Here is a 24,266-nt window from a genome sequence, read left to right on the forward strand (position 1 = left end):
AATAAAGTAAGTGTACTTACAAATATGCATGATACATTTTACAGCGTGCTGTCATAGTCTAATAGGTATTTAATTATTAGTAATGATGCATTAAGGCAATACTAAGAATCACAAGTTGCTCCTAATAAACATTCAAGTTGCCATGCATCCATGGCGACCTGCTGAGCAGTCTACTCAGAGGAGATTTTGGATGCATGGCAACATTATGTAACATCAAGTAGCATCAGTCTGTCACCAACAGAAGAGGAGACCTCAAAAGTCCCCGGCCATTTGAATTGCAATTATTATTGACATGTCCTGAATGAGCTGAATCTTTTGATGTTTGAATGGTTTGAATCGGCCCATGCATTCTGAAGATATGCTGAGCCAAAAAACGTACAGAAAAATAATAATAATAATAATAATAAAGAAAAGAAGAACAAGAGTTTGGTTGCTGGGCAACCAAACTAAATATGATGTAAAGTGAGGAACTGAAAGTAAAAGTGCCATTACGCACCTTTAATTTATTTTATTTTTTTATTATTATTTCTGATGCTGAATACTGAACTGAACCTAATCAACATTGAAGCCACATATAGCCCAGCTGGTTGAAAGTGAAACAGATAATGTCTTATAGCTCTTGTATCTGAAGACAATATCTTTACACATCATTAGTATAAAAACAATGCTTCTTATTAAGACTCAACTGAACATACAGTATATGACATGTGCTTTGTCTTCTGTTCATGAGTTAAAGGAAAAAATCACTCACTGACAAATTATCAGTTTGGAAACTGAAAAAAAATTCTCCACGTGGGTTAATTTCATGACACATATTGTCTCTAAGGCGCTGATTCCTAAATCATATCACAGAAATGGTGCACATGGTTAACTATTTGACCAGAGATATTGTTTTATACTTTAATTTCTCCATAGATAACATCACTGCAAGTCATCGGATCATTTCTTGTTTTAGCAGGGGCCCGGATGACAATCGATGCGTATACTACCGAAGCTTCCTCTTCCACCTTTGATGAGAAGTAAGACACACACACACACACACACACACAACAGACACAGTTGTTCTTTTCTGCATGGTAGCTGAAACATTGTGTTATTGACATCTTCAAACACTTACCCTGCCATTTGAGCAGCAGAGACAAAGGTGAACAGGAAATGCTTTGGAGACAGAGAGATATCTAGAATTAGGACACATAAACCTCAACACTGTAAACTATAGTGAACAAACACAAAACCTCCAAAAAGAGCTGCCTACCTGCTCGCAATCTTGATCTGAAGCAAAAAATCGTCACTAAAATGAGACACCCAAGAACCACTGATGTTCCATAAATAACTGGCAGCAGCTCTCTAGAATCCCCCTCTAAAACAGAAAGATGTCTACTAATATGATTTAAGTCCCAGAGCTTCTTAAAGGGAGAGGTCAAACACTCACCTGTTGTTTGGTTAAAGATATGTAACGGCACATGACTGACTGTAGTGTATCCATCAAACATCTGCTTGGCGCTGCACATTATGGACCCGAACAGGTCTACATGCTGTGATGTATTTACTGCCACGCTGCTGTTGGTGTTATTAAATATCACATCCCACCCTAGGGCACAGAGAAAACGTTGAATCCTCACTGTGTTGTACTGTAACACCATTAAAAATTAACATTTTATATGACATATGTTTGCCATAATGTCCTACCTGTAACCACACACAGGTTGATGGTCAGTAGATTCTGAATGTGTCCGTTACATAGTGTCGTCCAGCAGGTGTATTTTCCAGTATTTTCTTGTTTGACTTTTACAATATGTATAGACTTGTTGGAAGTCATTAGTTCATTATTACCCTTAAAAGTCCAGTTGAAGTCAGTGAATTCACCCGGACATTCATGTGTAAAACTCTCACCCTCAGCAATGTAAATTAATTTATACATTTCACTTAGAATTCCTGGAAAAAAGGAAGATGAAAGAGTTAATAGATTGAAAAAAAAAGGATAAATATGTTATGTTATATAAAAAAAGAAACACTCAGACCTTTCTTCACTCTGATGACTGCTGACTGTTTATCCCAGCATTTGTCTTGACGACAGTTTACACACCAATACATGCCCTGGTCATTTTCAGTGAAATGATTGATGACCAAAGAGCGATTAGGCATAACTACCCTTCTTGGAAGAAAGGCATCATGGCGCACTATACCACTTCTGTCTCTAAAGAATATCTGGACTTGTTCTCTGTGTTCGTCCTTCTTGTAAAACCATTTGAAAGAGTCCGAGCCACTGCTCGATTGTTGACAAGGTATCACAGCACGACATCCCAGCAAGACAGCCAGCTGATCTGTGGCTGGAAACAAAAACACACTGGATTAATGAATAAATAAATACCTAAAATGATGTTTTAAATTCATCATGATGTCATCAGGTTAGTCGGGTACTTACTGTTTCCTGAAGACGTGGATGGCTTAGAGCTAATCAGTAAGAAAAAGAAAATAAAGCATATTGGCAGCATGGTTGAAAACTCATGTCTGAGCAGAACACCACCTCAGTGTCAGTGGTTACACTGTAACAGATGAGACGCTGCGCATCAGTTGAGCATGACGGCTACATTCGAGCTGACATATAGGAAGTGGTCCAACAGCATATGCAGAGGAAATTTAGCGTGGCTTTCACCCACACTGTGTTTTTCTGATGGTGTGGCATATATACATATATATGTCTTTCAGCATTAGCATAGGTGTTAAGAGACAGAACGTGCATCAAGTTTTGTATTTTCTCATTTAGAGGTGTTAAGGGTACTCACACTCTATCCTCTTTTAACATGCATAGTATGAACCAAAGCTGTGATTCAGCCCAATTCACACTTTTCAACTTGAGTTTAAACTTCATAAAACAGTTGAGTTGACTGTGCTGGAGGTTAATATGAGCTCTCAGCAAACTGGGAACAAACACAATGTGTGTAAAGAGCAACAATGGAAAAATCAGATCAAATGTGAGTCATTTAAGGACCACGGGTTTGTTTGGTTTAGACGCCAGCAGAGTTTCTTATGTTCTTCTATACGTTTCACTTCTCAGAAACCTCAGATGTGTCCAGTTTCCTTTGGTTTACCGCTGTATCATGATCTTTACGTGACAAGATTAGAGATGAACTTGTGTTAGTTATTCGTCATAGGGCCTCTTTGCCCTACTGTAGGCTATGTGGAGTTACCAAATACACCACACAGTATTTTTAACTTTAACATTGAGAAACATTTAAAGACTCATTAAAGATTCAGCAGTCTGTCATGCCGTCCCATGGAACAAATTCAGATGTTTTCTGCATAATGTCAAACCTACTTTAATATGCCACAGTGTGTGCAATATCAGTGCACGTCAAACAATCTGCTGACTTCCACATCTTTCAGAAATGATGGAGAAATGTGTCTTTCTGTCTGACCTGAAATGTGGACGTGCCTGACCGTCAACAGAGGTCACCACTGAGACACATACTTTATCAGCATACCACACATCTCTAATTCTGAAGACACACACATAATATGTTGTTTGCATTACTCAGATCATTTCTGTAATATTGCTGTCTTCACAACTGTAGTGGGTATCTTAGTAAAATATTGATCATTACAGGGATTAAGTGGCAGTCGCAGCTTTACACAGTCTTTAGAGACATGCACATATTTAGATTCTCTATATGACTATCACACTACCTAAAAAGCTATGTCCAAGAACAAAAGGGAGTGTATAATTCTACATACTGTGAGGAGGGAAGTAAAACTAAATGATTTCAAATCCTGTGATGAGGAAGAGTGACTAAATGTTACTCCTCGTTCCTCCGAAGAACAAGTTGCAAATTCCTGCATTGTGCCGCCTCATAGTTGCGTCCCAAAATATGCGTCAGCACGCTAAGTTTTCACTATTTCGCAAAGAAAGAGGCAAGATCGATATCTCCGCCCACAGGACAGGAGCCGGGAGCAGGGCAGACTTTAAAGGCTGCGCGCTTTGGAGATCACCTACACAACTAGGTCATCCTCTGTGGCGTTCAAAGAGCCTCTCCTCCGGTGAGCCACCTCGGGCATCGTCGCTATGCAGCTAACAGAAGCCTTCGTCAGGTCTCAGCTCGGCTGGCTTCACATGCAATACTTAGCGGCTGCGCTATGTTTTGTTGTTGTTGTCTACAACGTGGCTGTTTTACTCGTCAAGCGAAAGCAGGCGTTCAAATGCATAGAGGCGTTTCCAGGACCGCCGGCACACTGGCTGTTCGGACACGTTCTGGAGGTAACGAAGCTTTGTAGCGATGAATAGATGACATGTTTATGCACTGCGCTCTGTGGGCGTTTAATGGTTTGGGGGGGGGGGGGTCTGAATTACACAGTAAGTAAAGTTACTGACTTCTCTCTCTGCACGTGAATGCATCAGTAGTAATAATCAAATAGTTGCTTGGTAATGACGCAATGTATGTTTTGCTACTGTAGCCTGTAGGTGGGGTTTTGTTTGGGATGCAGCTGGTAAACAAACTGTAAAATGTAAACATTACTTAAAAATATCAAGTGGTCTTGTTGAGTAATGCTGTAAAAATAATAATATATATGAAGTTTCACTAATTGCTGTAATGTTGTGGCCAAAACAGTATGGTGCATCAAATCAGCCAATTACATTTTGCAGTGCAGTGACACCTTGTGAATAGCAAATATTGATTTGCACCATCAGTGAGGATGGCCTTTAGGGTATACATGTGTATGTTAACATGTAAACAGTTCAAGAGCTGGCTGGATGAGTTAATCAACCCTCCCCACCTGCTTAGTTACGCTGATGGAAGTGGACCTTGTGTCATATATACAGTTATTAGTAAATTTCATAAAGGACTGAGTAACATCATGTCCAGGGTAATAAATCAGGGCAAATAGATTCATTCAGATTTTTTATCGCTTGATCTGTTGACATTTCACTGCTCCCCCAACCACCTTCACCCATGGTGCGCATTCTCCATTCAGGGACTGAGGCATCAGTTTCCTCATATTTTCCTAGTAATGTTAACATTTAGATTTGTTAGGATAACTTTTTTTTTAATAGCAGCACCTAATTACCATAAATCAGACTTTTTATGTAATCTGAACTGATATTTTATAGAATCCCAAATGAATTATTTTGATTTAATGGTACTCTAGTTTACTGTCGTGACATGAGTAGTCTAAACACAGCTTTTTCAGCTTTAATGACTTAAAATTAATGACTTACTTTACATGTTTTTTCTAAGTAAAGTCAACTAATTTGATTTTACAGTGCATGTGAGCCATAATGTGCTTTAACTCTGCTCTGCTGTCATTTTTCCTTTGCAGTTTAAACAAGATGGAAATGACTTGTTCAATACGGTTAAGTGGGGAGAGAAGTACCCGTATGCTTTCCCAGTGTGGTTTGGTCCTTCTGTTTGTATACTCGTCATTCACCACCCAGATTATGTCAAAACTCTCCTGACATCAACAGGTATGTGTGTGTGAGCAGTATACTAGTGCGCCCTCAGTGTATTGACTTACTATTGTATCAGTGGAGTCCAATCTGGGTTTTAAGATCAATGTAACAGTTTGTGTTTGTTTGTTTGTTTGTTTGTTTGTTTACAGAGCCAAAAGATGATCTGGGATATAACTTTCTCGAGTCTTGGATTGGTAAGACTGCTCTGCCTTAATTCTACAGTATATTTATCTTCATAGAATTGTTTGTAAGGCTGCATTCACACACACACACAGACTCTCACTGTCTGTTTGTCTCCAGGGGATGGATTATTGTTGTCTCGTGGCCAAAAGTGGTTTCGCCATCGAAGGCTCTTGACTCCAGGTTTCCATTATGATGTTTTGAAATCCTATGTAAAGCTGATGGCACAATCAGCTAAAACAATGTTGGTATGTACACAACAGTTGTGATGCCCTGATTGATACACATAAGCTCTGCTTGTCTGCATAAATACATTTATAGCTAGGGTCGGCCGGGTTAAAGAGTGTAGAGGAGTATTTTCCATACCCTGCAGAGATGTCACAGCTGCTCTCTCTCTCTCTCTCTCTCTCTCTCTCTGATGTCAGGACAAATGGGAGTGTTATGCAAACAGCAACGAGACCTTTGAGTTGTTTGAACATGTGAGCCTCATGACACTGGACAGCATCTTGAAGTGCGCCTTCAGCTACAACAGCAACTGTCAGACAGAGGGGTGTGTCTGCATGAAACATTCATTCTTGTTTAAGTTGCAGCTCGAATTCAAAATACAAGCAGTCCTCTGAAGTTCAAATGTTTACCTGCATTCTCATTACAGTGGAACAAATGCATACATCCAAGCAGTGTACGAGCTGAGTAAACTGGTTAACATAAGGATCAGGACCCCTCCGTACCACAACAATCTTATTTTCCACCTCAGCCCACATGGTTTCAGATATAGGAAAGCATGCAGGGTTGCACACAGTCATACAGGTAAGCCAAAATGGAAGTGGGTCCTGTTGCTTTACAGTTATGTGTAGAAGTCAGTAACATTTCTCTCCTGTCGTCTTGTTTTTGTAGAGGAAGTCCTGAAACAGAGGAAAAAGGCTCTAAAGGAGGAGCAGGAGATGAACCAAACACAAGCCAAGAGAAACATGGACTTCCTGGACATTCTTCTGTTTGCAAGAGTATGTCACATGATTCCTCTGATTACACAAATAGGAACAATATTATTTAAAAGTAGTTATCCATTAACCTGTGATGCAGAGGAAGTAGCATCAAGTTCATAGATGTGATTGCATGTGGAACAAAGCAGTGATGACTGCCATCAATGTGTGTAACCATGTCCAGCATATTAATGTCCACCAATACAAAGGCAGCACAGAGTCTTTTGTCCTCTCAGAAAGCAACTTGAATCCACATTCCTTGTGCAGAGACTGATTAAGACAATATAAGACAGTGTTTGGCATCGAAACTTAGCACATTTTGTAAACATCCCTGAGCTGCCTAGGCCTGGATCACCTGATGCTTTTCGACTAGGAATGTCCATGTCAATGTTTTCCTACTAGACAAAAAGATAAGATAATAATTAGATGTCAACATCACAAGCGAAGCAACAAGATTTTTGTTTGTTAGAATGACCAGCATGTGTGTATAACTTTATTCTAAAATAAATAATATGACTATTTCATTCATTGTCAATAATATTAGTTGTTGTACTAATTGTTTCATTTTCCAACAGGATGAGGACCAGAAGGGCCTGTCAGATGAAGACATCCGAGCAGAGGTGGACACCTTCATGTTTGAGGGCCACGACACCACAGCCAGTGGCCTCTCTTTCATTCTCTACTGTTTGGCCTGCCACCCAGAACATCAGAAGATTTGCAGGGATGAGATCACAGAGGCCCTGGAGGGCAAGGACACCATGGAGTGGTAGGCTACTGCAATATTGTAAAAACACTGTGATATGACAGTAATAATCCGTGCCACATCAACCATCGAATGTATTGCCTTTCGCTTCATTGTTACTGATCTCTAACACTGCACGTCTGTCTTATATCAAGGGAGGATCTCAATAAAATCCCATACACTACCATGTGTATAAAAGAAGCCCTTCGTCTTTACCCTCCTGTACCAGGAATATCCAGACGCACCACCAAACCCATGAAGTTTTTTGATGGAAGGACTTTACCAGCAGGTCTGACACACTTGTGTGTAATAAATGTAGTATATCATGTTCTTTGAGTAACAAGTGTAAAAGATTAACTTGTGTTAGTTCTTTACTATGGGATTCCTTTAAGGACCTCTTTGACCTACTGTATATGGAGTTACCAAATACATGAGACTATATATGATCCAGCAGTGTGTCATGTTGTCTCTGAAAACACTAAAATCTTTTTTTTCCTCATTTGTAGGTTCTAATGTTGGAACGAGTGTGTTTGCAATTCACAGAAATGCAACTGTCTGGGAAAACCCTAATGTAAGATGGCCAGAAATTGAGCTAGTTTACTCATTCGCCGCATTAGGATTGTGAATGAGCTTACACTCATTTAATTCTCCATGGACGGGTGGAGACATTGATGGTTGTTTATCTTGTGTCATGACAGGTCTTTGACCCACTTCGCTTCCTACCAGAGAACACCTCAAAGAGGTCACCTCATGCCTTTGTGCCATTCTCAGCAGGGCCAAGGTTTGTTTAATCCGTACACTGTGTCCCTATGGGAATGATGCACTCAGTTTACAGCCACTCATTTAACCGTCAACAGCCTGAAGTATGTGAATGTGTAACTTAGCACCAGCAGGTTTTATTAGGGGCTATGGTAGACAAAGGGTGAACTCAGTGATCTACAACCAATGAGCCAATTCAACACAATATACATACCACTCCTGCTAATTGCTGGTTTTATTAACCCTTTTGTCTAATTTCCCTCTGGGATTAATAACATATTTCTTAATCTGATGTTGCTCTCCCCTCAGAAACTGCATTGGTCAGAACTTTGCTATGAACGAAATGAAAGTGGCGACTGCCCTGACACTGAGGCGGTACCAGCTGATAGAGGACCCTGCTTTGAAACCGAAGATAATCCCAAGACTGGTTCTGCGCTCACTCAATGGCATCCACATCAAGATCAAACCAGTGGACCAGCAAGGGTAAAGGGAAAAAACTGCAAGAAATATGTGGTTGTAGAAAGCGAATCTTTTTTCATTCCTAACATCTGAACTTTTTCACTGATAGATTTTATATTAGCACAATTGTAATAGGCGTCTTAATCTCATTGTGTGTGTATGCGTGGGTCACTTTTTCTATAGGGATGTGCCCCTAATGTGTTTGTAATAAATTTGATATCTTTGAAAATCGCTATCGTCGTCCATAATTACCAAATGGAAGAGGAATGCAGGTGCAGCACATTACTTCTAACAACACCTGATAAAAAAATGAAGAGCTTTGGTTTATGTTCAAGTAAGCACAGGGTCAAATCAAAAGGTAAACAGTAACTAAAGGGGTTTATTGATTCACATTCAGCCTGTAATAAAAGAACACTTATAGGCCAGATCCAAAGTACTTCTGATCAATGTTTACTCTTGGGTTATAGTCTTGGGAATACAATCAGGTCTAAATAAATAATATCCTTTTTTCCTCAGTCTGCTGTTTGCATATTAATGAGATATAAAAGCACTTTCCTTTAGAGACACTGCCATCAGGCAGAGGTGGGACAAGTCAATTTTCTGCAAGTCACAAGTCCTGAGTCAAGTCCTACTTGAATTGAACTTTGAATATTGAGTCCTTTTAACGACAGTGTAATAATTTATTACATTTAAATGACAGATCATGTCAGGTGTCAGGTACTTTTGATCTGCATGTATTTGTCACATTTGTTAAAACAAATGACGTCACAAAATGTACAAAATGCATTAAGGTCCTACTGAAATTATTTGTAAAAAACAAAAATGCTCTGACATTTAATTTCCATAACACTATAATGAGCACAATATCAACTTTAGCCTGTTATGTCAGTCCCTATTCTACATTGCATTTGTAAAAGAGCAAAGGTTTGTCAGTCATTTGTGCACGATAAGGCTGTAACATGACGCCACCATTGCTGAACTCACTGTAACATCTGTAAAAGAACTAAGCTAGAAAACAGATGTCATCAAATCACTTCTAGTCATGAATATGTGCATTTAAAACACTTTGCTCACACAGTGTGTTCATATTAATTGAATTGTGTACTGCTCAAATCTTTGGCCAATGAAGTGCAGTGTGGTCTGTATCCTCTGCATACATCTGTGTGTGTCTGTCATTCAGGTTGGGATGCTGTTAACTGGCAGCAAGATGCGTCTCCCTTTGGAAGCAACATACTAACTGGAACACACAGCACATCCATGCAGTATTGTGATAGTATGCTAAAGTTAGTGGATCATTAGCTTGCTCTACTTAATGTTCTGTGTGTGTGAAATGTAGAATGAAGCTGGAAGTTGCTGTGTCTCGGTCTTCACCCACATTGTCTGCATATTGCAAATGTTGTTTCCACATGGATTAATTTGATTGACTGCTGTGCTGACAGTACACACACATGTGAGAGAGTGAAATGAATTGATCAGTACACACTTTTTAAATAACATACTTGTTCATCTTCAGGTTATGGGTAAAGTATCAAATCTTTCCAAGTCATAAGGCTCAAATTGCAATTTGCATGTTTTTGCATTTTATCAAGTCTCAAGTCATCAAATTAGCGACTGAAATCCATACCTCTGTCATCAGGTATTCTCAAAATGTGTTAAAAATCTAAAACAAAGCTTGAGAGGGAAGCACAGCATGAATACAGAGGTGAGAGGAGGACAAAAACTCTGATCCAAAACATCTGGTATAAGACATTTGACAACCAAAGGGAAAGAGAGAGGTCCCACACAGCTGGTGAGTTGTGTCAGACAGAGGCCAACATCCCACATTCAGCTCTTCGGAGCACATGCAAGACAAGTAGCCAGTCACCTGCAACATTTAGACTATCTTTGACCATTTAGCGTAGGTAGAAATGGAAACAACCCAATAGCTTCCTTCAGAGGAAGAGCTATAGAACCCAGCATAGCTGTGTTTAAGTCACTAGTGTAATGCGCCTGTGTCTGCAGGGAGATGAGGCAGCTGCACTAACATTTACACACCACCAGTTTCAGTTGATGCACTTGCTTTAGGGACAGTTATTTGACACAATGTATGTGACAGGTGACACTTCGTATGTGCACATTCTGCCCACCATTGTTACCACTGCAAAAAAAGAGGTGCTAGAAATACCTTTAAGTCAAAGTAATTTATTTTTTTTATTTACAGTAATATCATTACAAAATCTGCACGCCCACAAGGACAAAAAGTCACCAGCACAGTTTGTAAAAATTACATAGCTCCTTATTTCTTTCATATTTCCAGCCTTTCTCTTGCTAAAGATCCAATGAAGCTGCCACTGAACGTCTTGGAAATTATTCTTCAGTCCAAATTCAGATATCTTACAGTTTGCCGTCTGTCTATTCTGCCTGTGTAACTTTCTACACATCCTTGGCTTTGTAAGGGGAGAAAACTGACCCACATGCCCTGCAGATGGCTGAGTTCACAAGGGAATGAGACTTTGTTGAGAATTATTTTCTTCTTTCATCTTTACAGTCCAACAACTCGTGTCAACTAGCCTTTCTACAATGTCGGTTAATGCAACCAGCCTTTCGTGTGCCTTCTAAGCCTTGACACTTTGTTGGTCTGAATGCTCATCTCTTTCAAAGGAACATACAAAGTCCTGTGGTGGCCTTGTGGGTAAGATGCGAAACACAAAATGTGACCGCAGTGTTGTCAATATGTGTGATTCCAACCGCAGTGGACCTTTACTTAAGACGACTGCCAATCTGCACCTGCACCTTCCTTCCTGTCACCTTTGTATGCCCAAAGAAATACTTAAAATATCACATTATTTAAAAAATAAACCTATTTCAGGGCATTCTTAAAATTGAAGCTGACACTTTGTATAAACCAATTACAACCAGCTGACTACGTTTTCCTTTCTGCTTCTATCTGTCCATTAGGTTCAGGAAAACAAAATGGTATACTCTATAAACTGCACTGAACTCTGTTGCATGTGAGAGATGTTAACATTGCTACAAGACTAACCACGTATTTTGCAGTGAAACTGGTATTTGTTATTGTGCTAGAAACCCATTCCACAATATTCTGTTACTAGTATGCAGCTGTGCAGTTAAACGTCAAACATAGAAAACTGTAAACCCCTTGTATAGATCACAGAGCTGTGCTGGGGAAATGAAAAATGTATATTACCAGAAAATGCCAAAGAACAAATATGATCTGTATACACTTAGGACAGGGTGAATGGCTTTTACCTGCACAAGAGTCCAAAATCACCATCTAGTGGCTTGAGTGAAAAATACAAGACTTCATTTAATCCGATGTTCTAATATATGGAATGAAAAGCTTGCAGTGGGTAAAATGGATGAGCACATTAAATCAATAGTTTTCCTGATTTCTCACAGTAAAACATCTCATATAAAAATACTTTTTGCCGTTTGTCACTCAGAGAGTGAAAAAAAGTTGAAAATGTAGAAAAACAACATCACACATATCAATCAAAACAACTCCATGACCAATCATACCTGCAGCCTGCCACTCTGTCACTCAGATGCTCTAAATCCAGGTCTTGTAAACTAAGACTAATCCTGTTTGCAAAGCAACAACAAAGTGCTGTTTTTGGGCCAACTGATAATCTGCTTACTGATGAAAATGATATCTTGTGACAGACTACAAGGTAACTGTGTTTAGTGGTGACAAATAGTAACATAATGAATAAAAAACTAGAAGTGAATGGATCCATCACCGCCAGGTCACAGTCCCTGATGTACCGGCTGGTAACCTGAGAGTCAGCAGCTTTAGAAAACTGGTTAGATGAGTAGTGAAGGGGTGGGTTTCTTTCCTGGCCAAGCCTCTTTGGCATACTTCTTTTTGCGTGGCTCGTTATGGGTCTCTGGTAGGTAGGGAGCTGTTACAGGTGTAGGATTGAGTGTGACAGGGGGCTGGGGGGCCTCTGGAGCCAGGTCTACCTCTGGTGCTGGATTAGGGAAAGGCAAAGGAAGCCCTCCCTGCATAGCAGCTCCTCCTGGAGCTCCCGTTGGCTGGTTCTCATGACTAGTGGGAGGCAAGTCCCCATAGAGACCACCACCAAAGTTGTAGCCATGGAAGCGTTTTGAAGTCAGGTCATCAAGACCCAGAGTGTTTTGGCCCTCCGATCTCCGTTTCTACAGCACGGATGGTAGAATATTAACTTTACTTCATACACATAGGCCCTTATGTCATAATTTCATACACATACAATACACATTCAAGATCATTTGCCATATTTGCAACTAAGCTTTTGCTGTTAACCTGTAAACCCAAGTGTAGCAGAATAATACATCAGATCTTACCTTGATTGGGATGACAGCAGTCTGCACCATATTTCTAAAGCGTCCAACTGAGGGGTCTATGTCCTCTGCAAGAATTTAAAGATTAAGTGTTAGATCTGATCAGTGATGTGGCTTTGATACACATTTACAGCAAAACAACTAGTTAATATATTTATAGTCTTTGGAAATTATCAGCAAGAATATAACTAAAGGTATAGACACAACCTAGAATAAATTAGGCTATTTACTTATACTATTCATAATGAGTTTGAATCTGTACCAGGGTTAATAATAGAATCCTCTTCACTGAAGGTAACTCTGGAGCTCTTTCGTTTCCTCTTGGGTCTCTGGATTTCCAAGTTGCCCTCCTCAATGGTGAGGAGGGAGATGCGCTTATTGTGAGCAGTGTTGAACTCTGTCAGGTTCTGGTGCAAAAGTACAGGATACCACAACTTTACCACACAGCACACCAGAGCAAGGTGGACAAGTAGTACCATAAAATTATTTGAAAATGTAAACATGACACAAGAGCTCTGACAAAAAAAAGCACAATGGGGTCCAGCATTAAGGATGTTGCTACTTCATGTACCTCAAGCTCTGTCTCTTCCTCTGGAAGCCCAAGCAGTCCTTTCAGCTCCTCGTCATCTCCTGTCTTGCTGTCTCCAGTACCAGCAGTGCCTTGGGTTTGGGGTTTCTCTCTGATGGTGTAGGTCCGTGTTGACGCCCCAAAAGATATTGTAGAGTCTATGGGAACCTGCTGAGGCTTGTGTGCCTCCAGACGGATGTGTCCAAGAAAAGTACCATGTGCTAAAAAAGGGGACAAAAACAGTTTTGCAAATGTTACAGTTAATGAACCACTTAATGTTTATATAGACTTTACATAAAACCTGTGTTGTGTGCAACAATATGTCTTGTCTGACCTCTAGCCAGTTAATCGAGCAATATCATGTCACCTGATATGTTTGTGTTTTTCCATTACAAATACTGCAAATTCCAATTACAAGTGATATTGTGGATAATGTCTTACTGCTGTTGAGGTCTATTAGGAAGACTCTTTTCAGGTGTTTGTGGTAGACTAGGGCAGCATGAACACGTGAGCATGATTGATGGTCGATGGTGAAGTCACACCAGTCGGGGTTCCTCCCAAATAGGTAGTACTTCTTTTCATCAATGATAAGTTTCTACAAGGAGAGACACAGTCAGTGAAGGAGACCATGAAACAGCAGAGCAAAAAGTCTGTATATCATTGCTGTACCTCTGAGCCATAACTCAACAGTGTTGCTTGTCACTGAAAAGCTTAAAACTCAGGGCTAATGCTGCTATCGCACCTTTTGAAGCCATGCAGCCATTGAAAAATCCCAATGTGCAACACATCCAGGACAAACAGGCTGTCAGGCTCGTATCTGGTGCATTTAACATTGCAGTATTAGCTATAATATGCCTTATCATTACAGCACAATGCTGATTAAGATGACTACATTTACTGGTAACATTTATGAGATACTAGTCACCTCTATTAGTTTGTCTGTCTTCATCACGTCCAGATGGAGCCCCGGCGGTGGTTTGCCTGCCCTGAAAACAAAAAGTAAAACAAACAAACTGTAGTTACACAGAAACACGTATCAATAAAAACACAAGTACGTAGACCACTGCAATGATGGAAACGTTTACAGACGTGTTATCCTTTCCAACAGCGCGTTTAAGACACAGGAATCATTTCTATCAAAAGTATTTATAAAAAACTTACATTTATATAACAGTTAATCTCCTCCTGTGGCACAGCATTCTTAATTTCTAATATAAAATGCATTTTAGCCAAAAAAGACCTAACGCCATTTCTAAATGAATGCCAGCATTAACGTGCTAGCCTGCTAGCATGCTAACATTAGCTACAGTAAGTAGAAGCTTCTCTCTTCTGTGAAAGAGGCAGATGAATTTGTGAACGTTACTTTGCTCATTTGCACGTGGCGTAGCACGACAAACAAAGTGTTAAAACTTTAGTGCATGCATTTTCTCACCATGATGGACAATCAAAAGGAGGGGGACTGTCTTTGCTTGTTTTACTCGCCATCTTGCTTCAACCTCCAAAAATCGACCTGCATGCTGGGTAAACGTCTTCTCAGATTTGTGGGAATTGTAGTCCTACCAAAAAATGTATAAATTATCAAATGCAACACTTTAGTGATGCATGATATATAAATTTTTTGACTTTAAAACTAGCTATATCTAAAATGATCGCATTAATTCTGTATTTGTTTTGAAATAAAATGAGAACTACAAAACAGCCATGAATACTTAGAACCACTAGGGGTCTCTAGATGCCAAATTTCTTCTTAAGTACAGGAAACGGCACAGGGAGGTTAAATGATCACTTGTGCTACAGGGCTAAGCTGGTGGTTTGACAGCCTCTGCACCACATGGGCTGTGAAAGTATGAAGAGGTTCACATTTGTTGCACAGTGCTTTTGCACCTTATATGGTGTTGGAGTGGTGGTGGTGGAGGTGTGAGTGAGAGGAGAGGAGAGTGGTGGTTCCTCCTAAACAGCCGGATTGATCTCTGAGGCCGTTTACTTGGAAAGTGTGGGGTTTGTTAGACGTGTCATAGAGGTGGGAGGATGCTTAGTGTAATTCTTCCTTGCAGCAGGAGGAAGTGAGGGCAATGTCTTCCCTACTGCAGACAGCAGACAAAGACTTAGTGTCACATTTTAGCCTCAGAAACCATGCACTGGCTCTTACGTGTCAATTATCAACCACAATTCTGTTACGTGTTACTTTTGATTTTGATAGCCATCATAGAAACTTTCTGTCTTGCTCTCATTTAGAGACAAAAGCTAAACTTTCGTTTAGTTTCTTTGTTTCATTTATTTTGAGGGTAGCTCACTCTTGTTGTGCCAAAATAAAAATAGAAGAACAAGAAACACACTTCCTCCTCTTCAAGTGTATTATCATTTTCCATTGAATGTTAAAACCATTGTATATAACACCATCTCATCACTGGCACTGGCACAAGCTGAATGACTATACATTTTCAGAGACATTTTCATCATTAAAACCTAACTCCTATCAATTGGCCACAGTGTGCAAATGCAAAAGTTGTGCAAAGAGCTCCTGTAACTTCCTCATTCGTGTTTGTGGTTTTTGACTGAGAAAGCATCCCCCTTTATGTGCTGCGCTTGTCATTTGCTGCCTGCCTTGGTTTCTGATTGCAGCACACTGAGGCAGCAGTGATGGCAGGCACGACTGCTTTGCCACTTCAAGAATTTATTGCATCGTTAGACCACACATGCCTGCCAAAAATTCTACAAGTTTGCTCTGGAGTATATTTTCAAGGTAAGTCACCTGCTGTTTTATAAGAGTGAAGTCAAAGTATGAGTGTAGATGAGGGCAAGGCTGAAGACGTGCGACATTAGAGTGGCATGGATTATAATGTGTCTAGATTTCTGTATATTCTGCATGTGTTCTATCTCACTATGTTTACTTTCTTTCTTTGTAATAATACGTTAATTCTAAGTTATAATAAGACAGTCAGCATTCACAACATTTAAAGATTTGATTTAAAATGTGTATGTGTTTAAGATAATAAATAATGAAAAGTATGCATATTTGTCTTCCTCTTTCTGTTTAAGGCTCTGTATATGAAATCTCTGGGAGTGAAGTGTGCTTTTCTACTGGAGATCTAATAAAGGTCACTGGCTTTGATCTCCAGTCGGTTTTATGTGAAGACGTCAGCAACAATGAGAAGTTTGAGCTGCCTATCAGCCACACAGGTCAGACGGTCTGACATACAGACAAGATTCTCACAAGGAATGAGTCCGGCTGCTGCTCACCACCTCTTTTTGTTCTCAGGCTTGTTCAAGGTTGTTCCGGAGAAGATGCCGTACAGTACGGTGGAGGAGATGGTGAGCCTGCGGCCTGTAGGCCTGGAGTCCTGCCTTCCCTTCACTTTCACCAGCCACTCCAAGATGACCTTTGGCAATTTTACACTTGGGGCCAGGAGAGCTTTGACTGTGCTCTCCATTGAACACCACAAGGGTGAAGAAGATCAAGTGCGTTGCCGTGTGGAAGGACAACAAGAAGCCTCAGCTGAAGTGTGCATCCCTCTTTCTTCCCGAGGGGAATTTTATGAGTGTGAAAGCGAGGAGTGCTTCACTCTTCAGCAGATCATGTCCTCGCCCTGTCTGCGTAGTCGGAGGTTTCGCTTAATCAACCCCGCCAAGAGCGAACAGATCCTTGTCCTCAGTCCAGTATACCAAGTCCACGCAATCATGAACTGTGAGAATAACCCTTTTCTTAAAAAAAATTAAATTAAAATAAAAATTGTGTGTGAAAATACACACATACAATTTGTATAATTTTAAGGTCCTCCCAAAAAATATGTTTTTGAGACATCAAGTTTGTCCATTTCAGGATTTTGATTCAAAGCTTTAACATAAAACAGTGATCTTGTTATGATCAGCATTCTGTGTAGTAGTGTGTCTATATTGACGTAAATAATATCACTAAAAATGATTGCAGAATGGACTGTGAGTCATTACTGACTATGCTTCAAGTTTATGAACACATGCTTCCTATCTACAAATATCATTCTCTAAGTTTCAGTTCATCCATCATTGACTCCATGACCTTTGCTAACAGTTCTTCTCTTTTTCTCTTACTCTGCAGTGAGGACAAATGTGTTAAAGTTCCCGTCCAGCTTAGAGGTAGACGTAATCGATGTCACTGATGTGTGCAAAGATGTCGATTTTGTAACCCCTCTCAGCATGACAGAAGTCCATTCTCAGCCAGATGAATCATTCCCAGCAGTAGTTGAGATAATAGAGCCTCCACACACCCGCTCCTTGTTCAAGTGCAGCTGGGTGCCAGAACTTACTAAGACCAAGCAGCTGGTTTTGCACAAGAAAGCAACCTCAGCCATGGTCTTGTTGTCCACCTTAAAGGGCCGGAAGACGCAGCAGTATTTTCTGGTTTCTCAGCACTATGGTGGACGACTTCGGAGAAGGCCGAGAGAGTTTAACTCGGTGTACGAGCTGTATGTTGCATCACTCCTGGCACCAGGCCTGAAGGTCAGTGTAACAAGGAACTGCGAGGAAGTAGAGGAGGAGGGTCTGCCTGCCCTGGGTGTGGGGGAACAGCTGGAGGTGGTGCGCTGCGATAGAATGGAGCTGCCGAGAGTAAGTGGCAAGGGACAGAAAGAGTCTGTTGAGGCTCTTTTGTGTCATCGTCTTCAAGAGCCAGATGATGGAGATGAGGATGATGATGATGATGAAGAAGAAGAGCAAGTCAAACAGGAGAAAGAGGAGGTTTTTCTTCCACTCTACATGCAAGCTCACTTTGTGGAAGTACTCGGTGATACCAAGAAGTACAGACTGAGGGACTTGGGTAAGGACTTCAACTTGCCTTTGGATGTCAAAGTAGTGAGCCGTGACACAGAACTGGACACTGATCCACTTGTTTCAATTACCTGTCTTAGAATAGAAGAGGCAATACTGGAGCCCACTGTCCAGGCAAGCTTTCTACACAAGCCAGACCACTGTTTTGAGATCCCAATCAAATGGCTCTCTATGTCTGTGTTTTTCACCAAAGACCCCCTGCCATGGCCACAGGGTCAACCCCCCAAATGTCATGTGGACAGAATCACGGAGGTCACAGACATCTTCTTTTATGAATTTCGCAAACAGAGTAACTCTGATGCAGCCCCTCCACCTCGCCCTCCGAAGCGCATTCCATCGGTTTCGAAACCATCTAAAAGATCCAAAGCCTCCAAGAAATCCAAGGCAAACAAACTCAAACGCCAAGAAGACAAAAGTGTCCCGACTCAACAGTTCAGCGATTTGACTTTAAATAACAAAAGAAGGCCCCCAGCTCCACCGCCTCCAGTAAGTTTTGTTACACATGTTTCTTTGGTAGTATATATAGTATATATTTCTCATAACACTGTAGGGGTATTATAATTTTCTCACAGTGACTTTCAGGAAATCATGAACTATGCACAAGGGCTTGATCTATACTTCCACTTTTTGCTACAGTAGAATTACAAGTGTGTGTGACTTCCTCTATTGCTACAGGTTACTGAGGATGAGAAACCTCCACCAGTTGCACCCCGAAAGCAATCGGCAGCTGATATGACCATAGGCAAGGCTCTACCAAACACTTATGTAAAAATTGGGAGCGAGTCAACAAGACAAGGTGAATCTTTTTTTTTCAAAGGTTTAGTCAGATGATAATACGCTATATATTTCTAACAAAGTTACTCAAACGTGACTAAATAATACTTCCTCTGTTGGGACCTACATGGGTTAATTATTAGGAAATGTATCAGTAATTGAGGGATAATCATAGAGTGATGTGGTCGGAAATAGCCCTCAAGATGTGACTGATAACTGACTCAGATGCACTTTCTCTCCAGCCAACAGGTATGATGTAGCAGCCGACGTGGACAGCGACCACGACTATGAAAGTGTGGATGAGACTTTGGCAGTTATGATGAAAACAGCACAAGAAAATGTCATGCACTACTAAAAAGGTCTGATACAAAAGTCTTATTTCACAATCGGGCAGTCATAGACTTGTCTACAAACTCCCAAATGCTGTGCTCAAACTCATTCATAGAACAGAAGTACTTTATTCATCCCAAGGTGGGAAATTTCGCTATTGCAGCAGCAATATACAGGCACACAGATGAGGTGTTACAGTCTTATTGCTTGGGGCAGGAAAGATTTCCTGTCAGTATGTATATATATATATATTCCTAACAGTTGATTATTATAACAGTATAACTTGCAAGATTTAAAGCTATGCTCTTTATTTTTGCATGCAAATGTTATAAAGGTAGATGGTATATCCAGGGTTTTGAGGACTTTTTTCTCAGGTAGTCAGCAAAATGTCTCCATTGAAATGACTCCTCTCTGGTTGAGCAGCACTTACCCTGCAGGATACCACATTGAACATACTAACCTGAAAGATCACTTTTTTACGTACTTAGAAAATGTTACATGGTCATTTTGCAAGCTGCAGCCTGTGCAGTTTGATAGATGTTTTACGAAATACTAAGTAGAAGTACTTATATGGTACTACACAAGGGTTGTGCCATCACCCAACAAGATAATACCAAGGCAGTGAATGGTGCCTTCACACCTGATTCAAACTTGTTAAAATGTTTCTCACTTCAGCATCAATGTGGTTTTGTCAGTCTATCAACATTTTTGATACAAACAAAAGGTGCAAATGTTTTTTCAGTATATATTCGACGAATTACTTTGTTACTGTGAGAACTGAAAGTTTAAAAGAAGAATTTTTTCACACATGCGCCACATTTATATTATTTACTTTAAATATGTGAATGTATGTTTAATAAACAGGTAACGGACAACTGAGTTTTGTATAATCTTTTAATTTTGAAAAAAGTAAGTAACATTGACAAAAAAATAAACTGAGTAAATGTTCCAGATCTTTAAAATTACAAACTGCTTTACAATGGAAAGGTAAATAAGTAAGGTGCCCAAAATGACACCTGCAATAGGAGATCAGGATCTCAAGAACCTGGGTTTACCGCATGTGTAAACCTGAAGTCCTACCAAATCTAAACATGTTCTTCAACTAACACCACCACAGTACCACAATAAAGACTCACTCAAAGACTTCACTCAGGCCTGCACCATTAATGAAGAGTTGTGACTTAGCTGGCAAGTTTGAGTTATGAACAAGTGACTCTCGTCTGGTTGAATTCAAATCAAGCCACCACACAAGTGCTAAAAAGGTGAAGCTGTCTAATCATCATTGTCTGTTGATTTGTAGTGGTCTTCGTCGATGGTGGAAAAGATGTGACCTTCGTTGCTTAGGAATTCAACTGCTTGCCTGTTAGAGAACAAAGAGAAAGAATGATTTTTTCAGCACTTGTGCAATGTAAATTTTGTTTTAGGCTGAATTATCCCTTTAAAACTCAAGCGCAGCAAAAGCTGATTCTTACTTGATGACAGGCAGACTCATGCCGCCAAGCCTCAGCTTTAGGTCCTGAATGCTGATACCCTGCTGATCTGGGCAACCTCTTATCAAACTCAGCACCTTTTGAAACAAACACGGACAAATAAAACATGTGCAATGTGAAACAAATGAGTACCTCCTTTACTCCTTTATGTACTTTTTTCAAAACGTAAGAGACAGGTAGTCCAATCAGTGTTTGTCCACAACATATCAAACGTTTAAGTTCAAATTTGAACAGCTATTTCATTTCAGCTCACCTGATTCTGATTTGCATTTAACCCATTGTTCATCATGTCATTAGCACCTGCGTAGCTCCCTCCCATCCCTCCTATGGCTGGCCGGGACATGGGGGTGACACTACTGCTCATTCCTCCTCCAATATTTGACTGCAAGAGAAAACGTATACCTTGTGTTGAAGAAAGTGATTATGCAGTATATGCTGGTGCCGAGTAAAGCTTAATATCTGTTGTTGTTTATCAGCAAAACAAAAGCCAACTGTCTGGTTTCTAAGAGTTACCAACACCCTGTTATAGCAATAGTACGTTGTGTTCATAGAAACGCAGTTAAACTTCCTCATTTCTCACCATGGTCTGTGGCTTGCCGAGTGCCATGTGTGCTTGGACCACCTCCAGCATGTGTGAGGTGATTTCATTTATGTCCTCCAGGGGCCTGACGCTGAATGCCACAACAGACCTGTGGTTCTGACACAGGAAGACAAATGTACTTTTATTAAAACTGCAAATAAAGAAGATACAGCTGGGTAACCATCTATGGAGAGAGACACACCCCCTCTGGGGAAATACCTTGCATGCACACCAAGAAGCAAAATACGTAAAACAAGTTAACACATTCTGTGGCAGCATATATTTCACACAGTCATTATTTGCTTTGCAAGAGGCCACACAGCTATTTCACATGTGTCATATTTAGATGTTTTTTAAGACTCTAAACTCACCTGAAAGGAGCGCAGATTTCCAGAGACTTTGACATATGTTCCTGGTGGCAGGACAGTATTGTCCACACTGGAGTCCTATAGAAAAATAATCATGCATTAAAAATGTTACACAACCTGCAAACAAGAAACAATAAGGCACTTTTTAAAATATTTTTAGAGACCACAAGTGAGTCTTGTAGTTTTATTGCTGATGTACAAGAGAGCTGGTTAACTGTATTTCATTGTTTTTACCAAACAATCACAATAAAATGTTTCTGTTCTATTCTTTGTAAATGGTAAACCAATCTCAGAGCGGCAACACAGAGAGTGTGACCATTTATGTACAAGTTTTAAGTCACTATTTCACATGCTTATAGTTTATGGAAAATGACTCCCTCCCCCTCACCCCCTCACCTCTGTGTCTACCCACTGCTTCACGTCCATGGGAGCACCCGTCATGTCATCCACCTTGTACTGGATGTTGGTCATGGATTTGTCTGTGTTTCTGATGATCCCCACAATGGTGACCTGCGACACAAACCGTAAGTGGTTAAGAAACAACACAATGTTAAACTAATGCAACAAGTATATACTGCTATCACTCTGCAGCAGATGTACAGAACTACAAAGCCTCTCCAATGCAGTTATAGGAGACAATTAAACAAATCAATGCTCATCTGTTAATGCAGACAACTAAAAATCTTCCTTATTACTTTTTCCATGATATTCCTCTTAACTCATTAAAATATTGACCATATCTTACTAAATGTGCTTGTATTATTCATCAATCTGTAGCTGATTTCAGAAAAAACATTTCTAGCATTAACTGAATAAACAAGCTGAGCTTATATTAAATATACTTCCCAACAACCCAACATTAGACACCAGGTATTTTACTATTTTCAACTGCACACTCACTGATGTGAATCAGCATACCTGAGCAACTTCCACACCTCCTACTCTGAAGGCTTCATCAGCCTGGGAGGCAGACATCAGCTGAGACACTGTGCAGGGGATTATTTGTGTGGCACGAGTTCTCTGCAAAAACAACACAAAGGTTGACCGCTGTGCCACATCATCAGTACAAACATCATCAGTACAAACATCACCACACATAGCATGCACGAATGTGAGGGGGTGGGCAGAGGGGACATGGTTGGCACAGGTCGTAAACAAAAACGATTTACCAATAACAAATCATCACAACGTCACATAAGATAGTTGTTTTTGACTGACTAGTGTCAGCTGTGTAACCAGGGTCTGCTTTACAACCAGTGTATGACAGGACGAGCTTGTGTATACAGCCGGTGTAGTACTGACCCCTTTCTTCTCTCCTCCCTGGGATAAGGCAGGTGATGCAAAGCCTCCTGGAGATTGAGTGTAACCCCCGGCCATACCTGACTCACTGTAACCTCCTGAAAAAGCAAAAAGGCGACGACAGCTAAAACAAGGACCTGACTATTTTTCATGCTTTCCGTACAAAACACATGACTTTCCCCCCAACACAATTCAGCACACAACAAAGAATCAACTTAGGAGTGAGACTAGCGTTAGCCAAACTCAACGTCAACAAACCCTCCTCTTGGCTACTTCGTAAACGTAACAGTGCGGATATTAAACTCACCCTGGTTCCACATGTCGGCAGTCTTATAGAGCAACTTTATAAAATCAGTATATGAAACGTTACGAGCACTGTGGAGCAGGGTCTTCGGTCACACACAACGCAGCAGTCTTATTCCTACTGGAAGTCCCGCGCGCGAAACTCATCGTACAGAGCATGCGCACAATAGGAATCCCGCGTAACTTGCTATGGCCCGGAAACATTCATTAGATTTTTTTCTCCTGGTTTTTGTTTGTCAGGCGATCGTTCCAGCTTTGGAGCTGATCTTAGCCAAACCAGACTTATCTGTTACGTGTCTGGCTCTGAACCAAACCGTTAACGTAGTATGAATGAGTATGAAATTTAGTGTGAACTTCACACTAAACACTTCACACTGTGAAGCTGCTCAGCGGAACGATGTACAACTACAGTAATAGGTCTACCTGAAAGACAAAACTCAGGCCCCCTAAAGCACAATACCGTGAACCCTGGTTCTGCTGCGTTTACTTGTCAGCGAAGAAAACTGTTAAAAACGCCCCGTTGTTTACGCTCCTTTAAATGTCTTGTTAAAATGTTAAAATCCATACTTGTGTTTATGGAGTAGATATGGATACATATAGATTCATAGATAGATATATGAATTATATTATATTAACATGTTTACTTTCTATAACAGTAATAAATAATTTCTAAGTCAATTCCGACCTCGGTTATTGAAAGTACAAGTATCAGAATGCAGCATACGGTTCTCAAGAGCGCTGCCTTAGAATTGAAGAGCGTGTCACACACACACACACACAAACAAACAAACAAACAAACAAACCACCACAAAACTGTAAGAAACTGGCTATATACTACATCTGAGCAGTGTACTTCTCTGTA

At 40.4% G+C, this 24,266-nt stretch overlaps 5 protein-coding genes and 1 non-coding gene across 7 annotated transcripts; 2 read left to right on the forward strand and 4 right to left on the reverse strand.

Moving 5' to 3' along the window:
* Nucleotides 1–493: 493 nt before the first annotated feature.
* On the reverse strand, nt 494–3,776 carry LOC114448804 (uncharacterized). 2 transcript variants are annotated; one of them, XM_028425993.1, is made up of 7 exons: nt 2,426–3,776; nt 2,022–2,330; nt 1,690–1,935; nt 1,433–1,591; nt 1,256–1,360; nt 1,118–1,158; nt 494–1,007 (listed from the first exon to the last, which is right to left on the reverse strand). In XM_028425993.1, exons 1-7 carry the CDS (start codon nt 2,493–2,495, stop codon nt 894–896), a joined length of 1,044 nt encoding a protein of 347 aa, XP_028281794.1. In that variant the 5' UTR covers nt 2,496–3,776; the 3' UTR covers nt 494–893. The 2 variants fall into 2 exon arrangements, with proteins under 2 accessions (XP_028281794.1, XP_028281795.1); XM_028425994.1 differs by having other exon boundaries at nt 494–1,158; nt 2,426–3,775.
* Nucleotides 3,777–3,942: 166 nt separating this feature from the next.
* On the forward strand, nt 3,943–8,795 carry cyp4t8 (cytochrome P450, family 4, subfamily T, polypeptide 8). The gene is made up of 12 exons (XM_028425305.1): nt 3,943–4,255; nt 5,317–5,461; nt 5,596–5,640; nt 5,747–5,874; nt 6,052–6,176; nt 6,279–6,433; nt 6,521–6,627; nt 7,182–7,372; nt 7,504–7,637; nt 7,855–7,919; nt 8,047–8,129; nt 8,417–8,795. Exons 1-12 carry the CDS (start codon nt 4,064–4,066, stop codon nt 8,592–8,594), a joined length of 1,548 nt encoding a protein of 515 aa, XP_028281106.1. The 5' UTR covers nt 3,943–4,063; the 3' UTR covers nt 8,595–8,795.
* A 1,997-nt stretch (nt 8,796–10,792) lies between these two features.
* On the reverse strand, nt 10,793–14,987 carry ppp1r8b (protein phosphatase 1, regulatory subunit 8b). Its single transcript, XM_028425435.1, has 7 exons — nt 14,890–14,987; nt 14,383–14,443; nt 13,899–14,052; nt 13,461–13,678; nt 13,152–13,296; nt 12,893–12,957; nt 10,793–12,724 (listed from the first exon to the last, which is right to left on the reverse strand). Exons 1-7 carry the CDS (start codon nt 14,940–14,942, stop codon nt 12,371–12,373), a joined length of 1,050 nt encoding a protein of 349 aa, XP_028281236.1. The 5' UTR covers nt 14,943–14,987; the 3' UTR covers nt 10,793–12,370.
* On the reverse strand, nt 14,119–14,283 carry LOC114449183 (small Cajal body-specific RNA 1). The gene has a single exon (XR_003671957.1).
* Nucleotides 14,988–16,059: 1,072 nt separating the features above from the next.
* Nucleotides 16,060–20,644, forward strand: themis2 (thymocyte selection associated family member 2). The gene is made up of 6 exons (XM_028424947.1): nt 16,060–16,200; nt 16,497–16,637; nt 16,717–17,142; nt 17,533–18,746; nt 18,936–19,056; nt 19,277–20,644. Exons 1-6 carry the CDS (start codon nt 16,098–16,100, stop codon nt 19,387–19,389), a joined length of 2,118 nt encoding a protein of 705 aa, XP_028280748.1. The 5' UTR covers nt 16,060–16,097; the 3' UTR covers nt 19,390–20,644.
* On the reverse strand, nt 20,637–23,569 carry rpa2 (replication protein A2). The gene is made up of 9 exons (XM_028424950.1): nt 23,409–23,569; nt 23,105–23,199; nt 22,721–22,822; nt 22,199–22,312; nt 21,806–21,880; nt 21,435–21,551; nt 21,108–21,236; nt 20,837–20,931; nt 20,637–20,724 (listed from the first exon to the last, which is right to left on the reverse strand). Exons 1-9 carry the CDS (start codon nt 23,419–23,421, stop codon nt 20,637–20,639), a joined length of 828 nt encoding a protein of 275 aa, XP_028280751.1. The 5' UTR covers nt 23,422–23,569.
* Between the last annotated feature and the right edge of the window lie 697 nt (nt 23,570–24,266).

This window comes from Parambassis ranga, chromosome 16 (genome assembly GCF_900634625.1).
Source record: "Parambassis ranga chromosome 16, fParRan2.1, whole genome shotgun sequence".
Lineage (NCBI taxonomy): Eukaryota > Metazoa > Chordata > Actinopteri > Ambassidae > Parambassis > Parambassis ranga.

Coding starts and splice junctions, on each gene's coding strand:
- LOC114448804 (XM_028425993.1), bottom strand. CDS start 2,495: ATGCTGCCAATATGCTTTATTTTCTTTTTCTTACTGATTAGCTCTAAG. Junction 2,331..2,425: donor ATCCACGTCTTCAGGAAACA/GTAAGTACCCGA, acceptor TTTTGTTTCCAG/CCACAGATCAGCTGGCTGTC. Junction 1,008..1,117: donor TCTGCTGCTCAAATGGCAGG/GTAAGTGTTTGA, acceptor TTCTCATCAAAG/GTGGAAGAGGAAGCTTCGGT.
- cyp4t8 (XM_028425305.1), top strand. CDS start 4,064: ATGCAGCTAACAGAAGCCTTCGTCAGGTCTCAGCTCGGCTGGCTTCAC. Junction 6,434..6,520: donor GGTTGCACACAGTCATACAG/GTAAGCCAAAAT, acceptor TTGTTTTTGTAG/AGGAAGTCCTGAAACAGAGG. Junction 7,638..7,854: donor TGGAAGGACTTTACCAGCAG/GTCTGACACACT, acceptor CCTCATTTGTAG/GTTCTAATGTTGGAACGAGT.
- ppp1r8b (XM_028425435.1), bottom strand. CDS start 14,942: ATGGCGAGTAAAACAAGCAAAGACAGTCCCCCTCCTTTTGATTGTCCA. Junction 14,053..14,382: donor AGACAGACAAACTAATAGAG/GTGACTAGTATC, acceptor CTCTCCTTGTAG/AAACTTATCATTGATGAAAA. Junction 12,725..12,892: donor CTGCTGTCATCCCAATCAAG/GTAAGATCTGAT, acceptor TCCGTGCTGTAG/AAACGGAGATCGGAGGGCCA.
- themis2 (XM_028424947.1), top strand. CDS start 16,098: ATGGCAGGCACGACTGCTTTGCCACTTCAAGAATTTATTGCATCGTTA. Junction 16,638..16,716: donor GCTGCCTATCAGCCACACAG/GTCAGACGGTCT, acceptor TTTTGTTCTCAG/GCTTGTTCAAGGTTGTTCCG. Junction 17,143..17,532: donor AGTCCACGCAATCATGAACT/GTGAGAATAACC, acceptor CTTACTCTGCAG/TGAGGACAAATGTGTTAAAG.
- rpa2 (XM_028424950.1), bottom strand. Junction 22,823..23,104: donor AGGGAGGAGAGAAGAAAGGG/GTCAGTACTACA, acceptor TTGTTTTTGCAG/AGAACTCGTGCCACACAAAT. Junction 22,313..22,720: donor GAGGTGTGGAAGTTGCTCAG/GTATGCTGATTC, acceptor TTTGTGTCGCAG/GTCACCATTGTGGGGATCAT.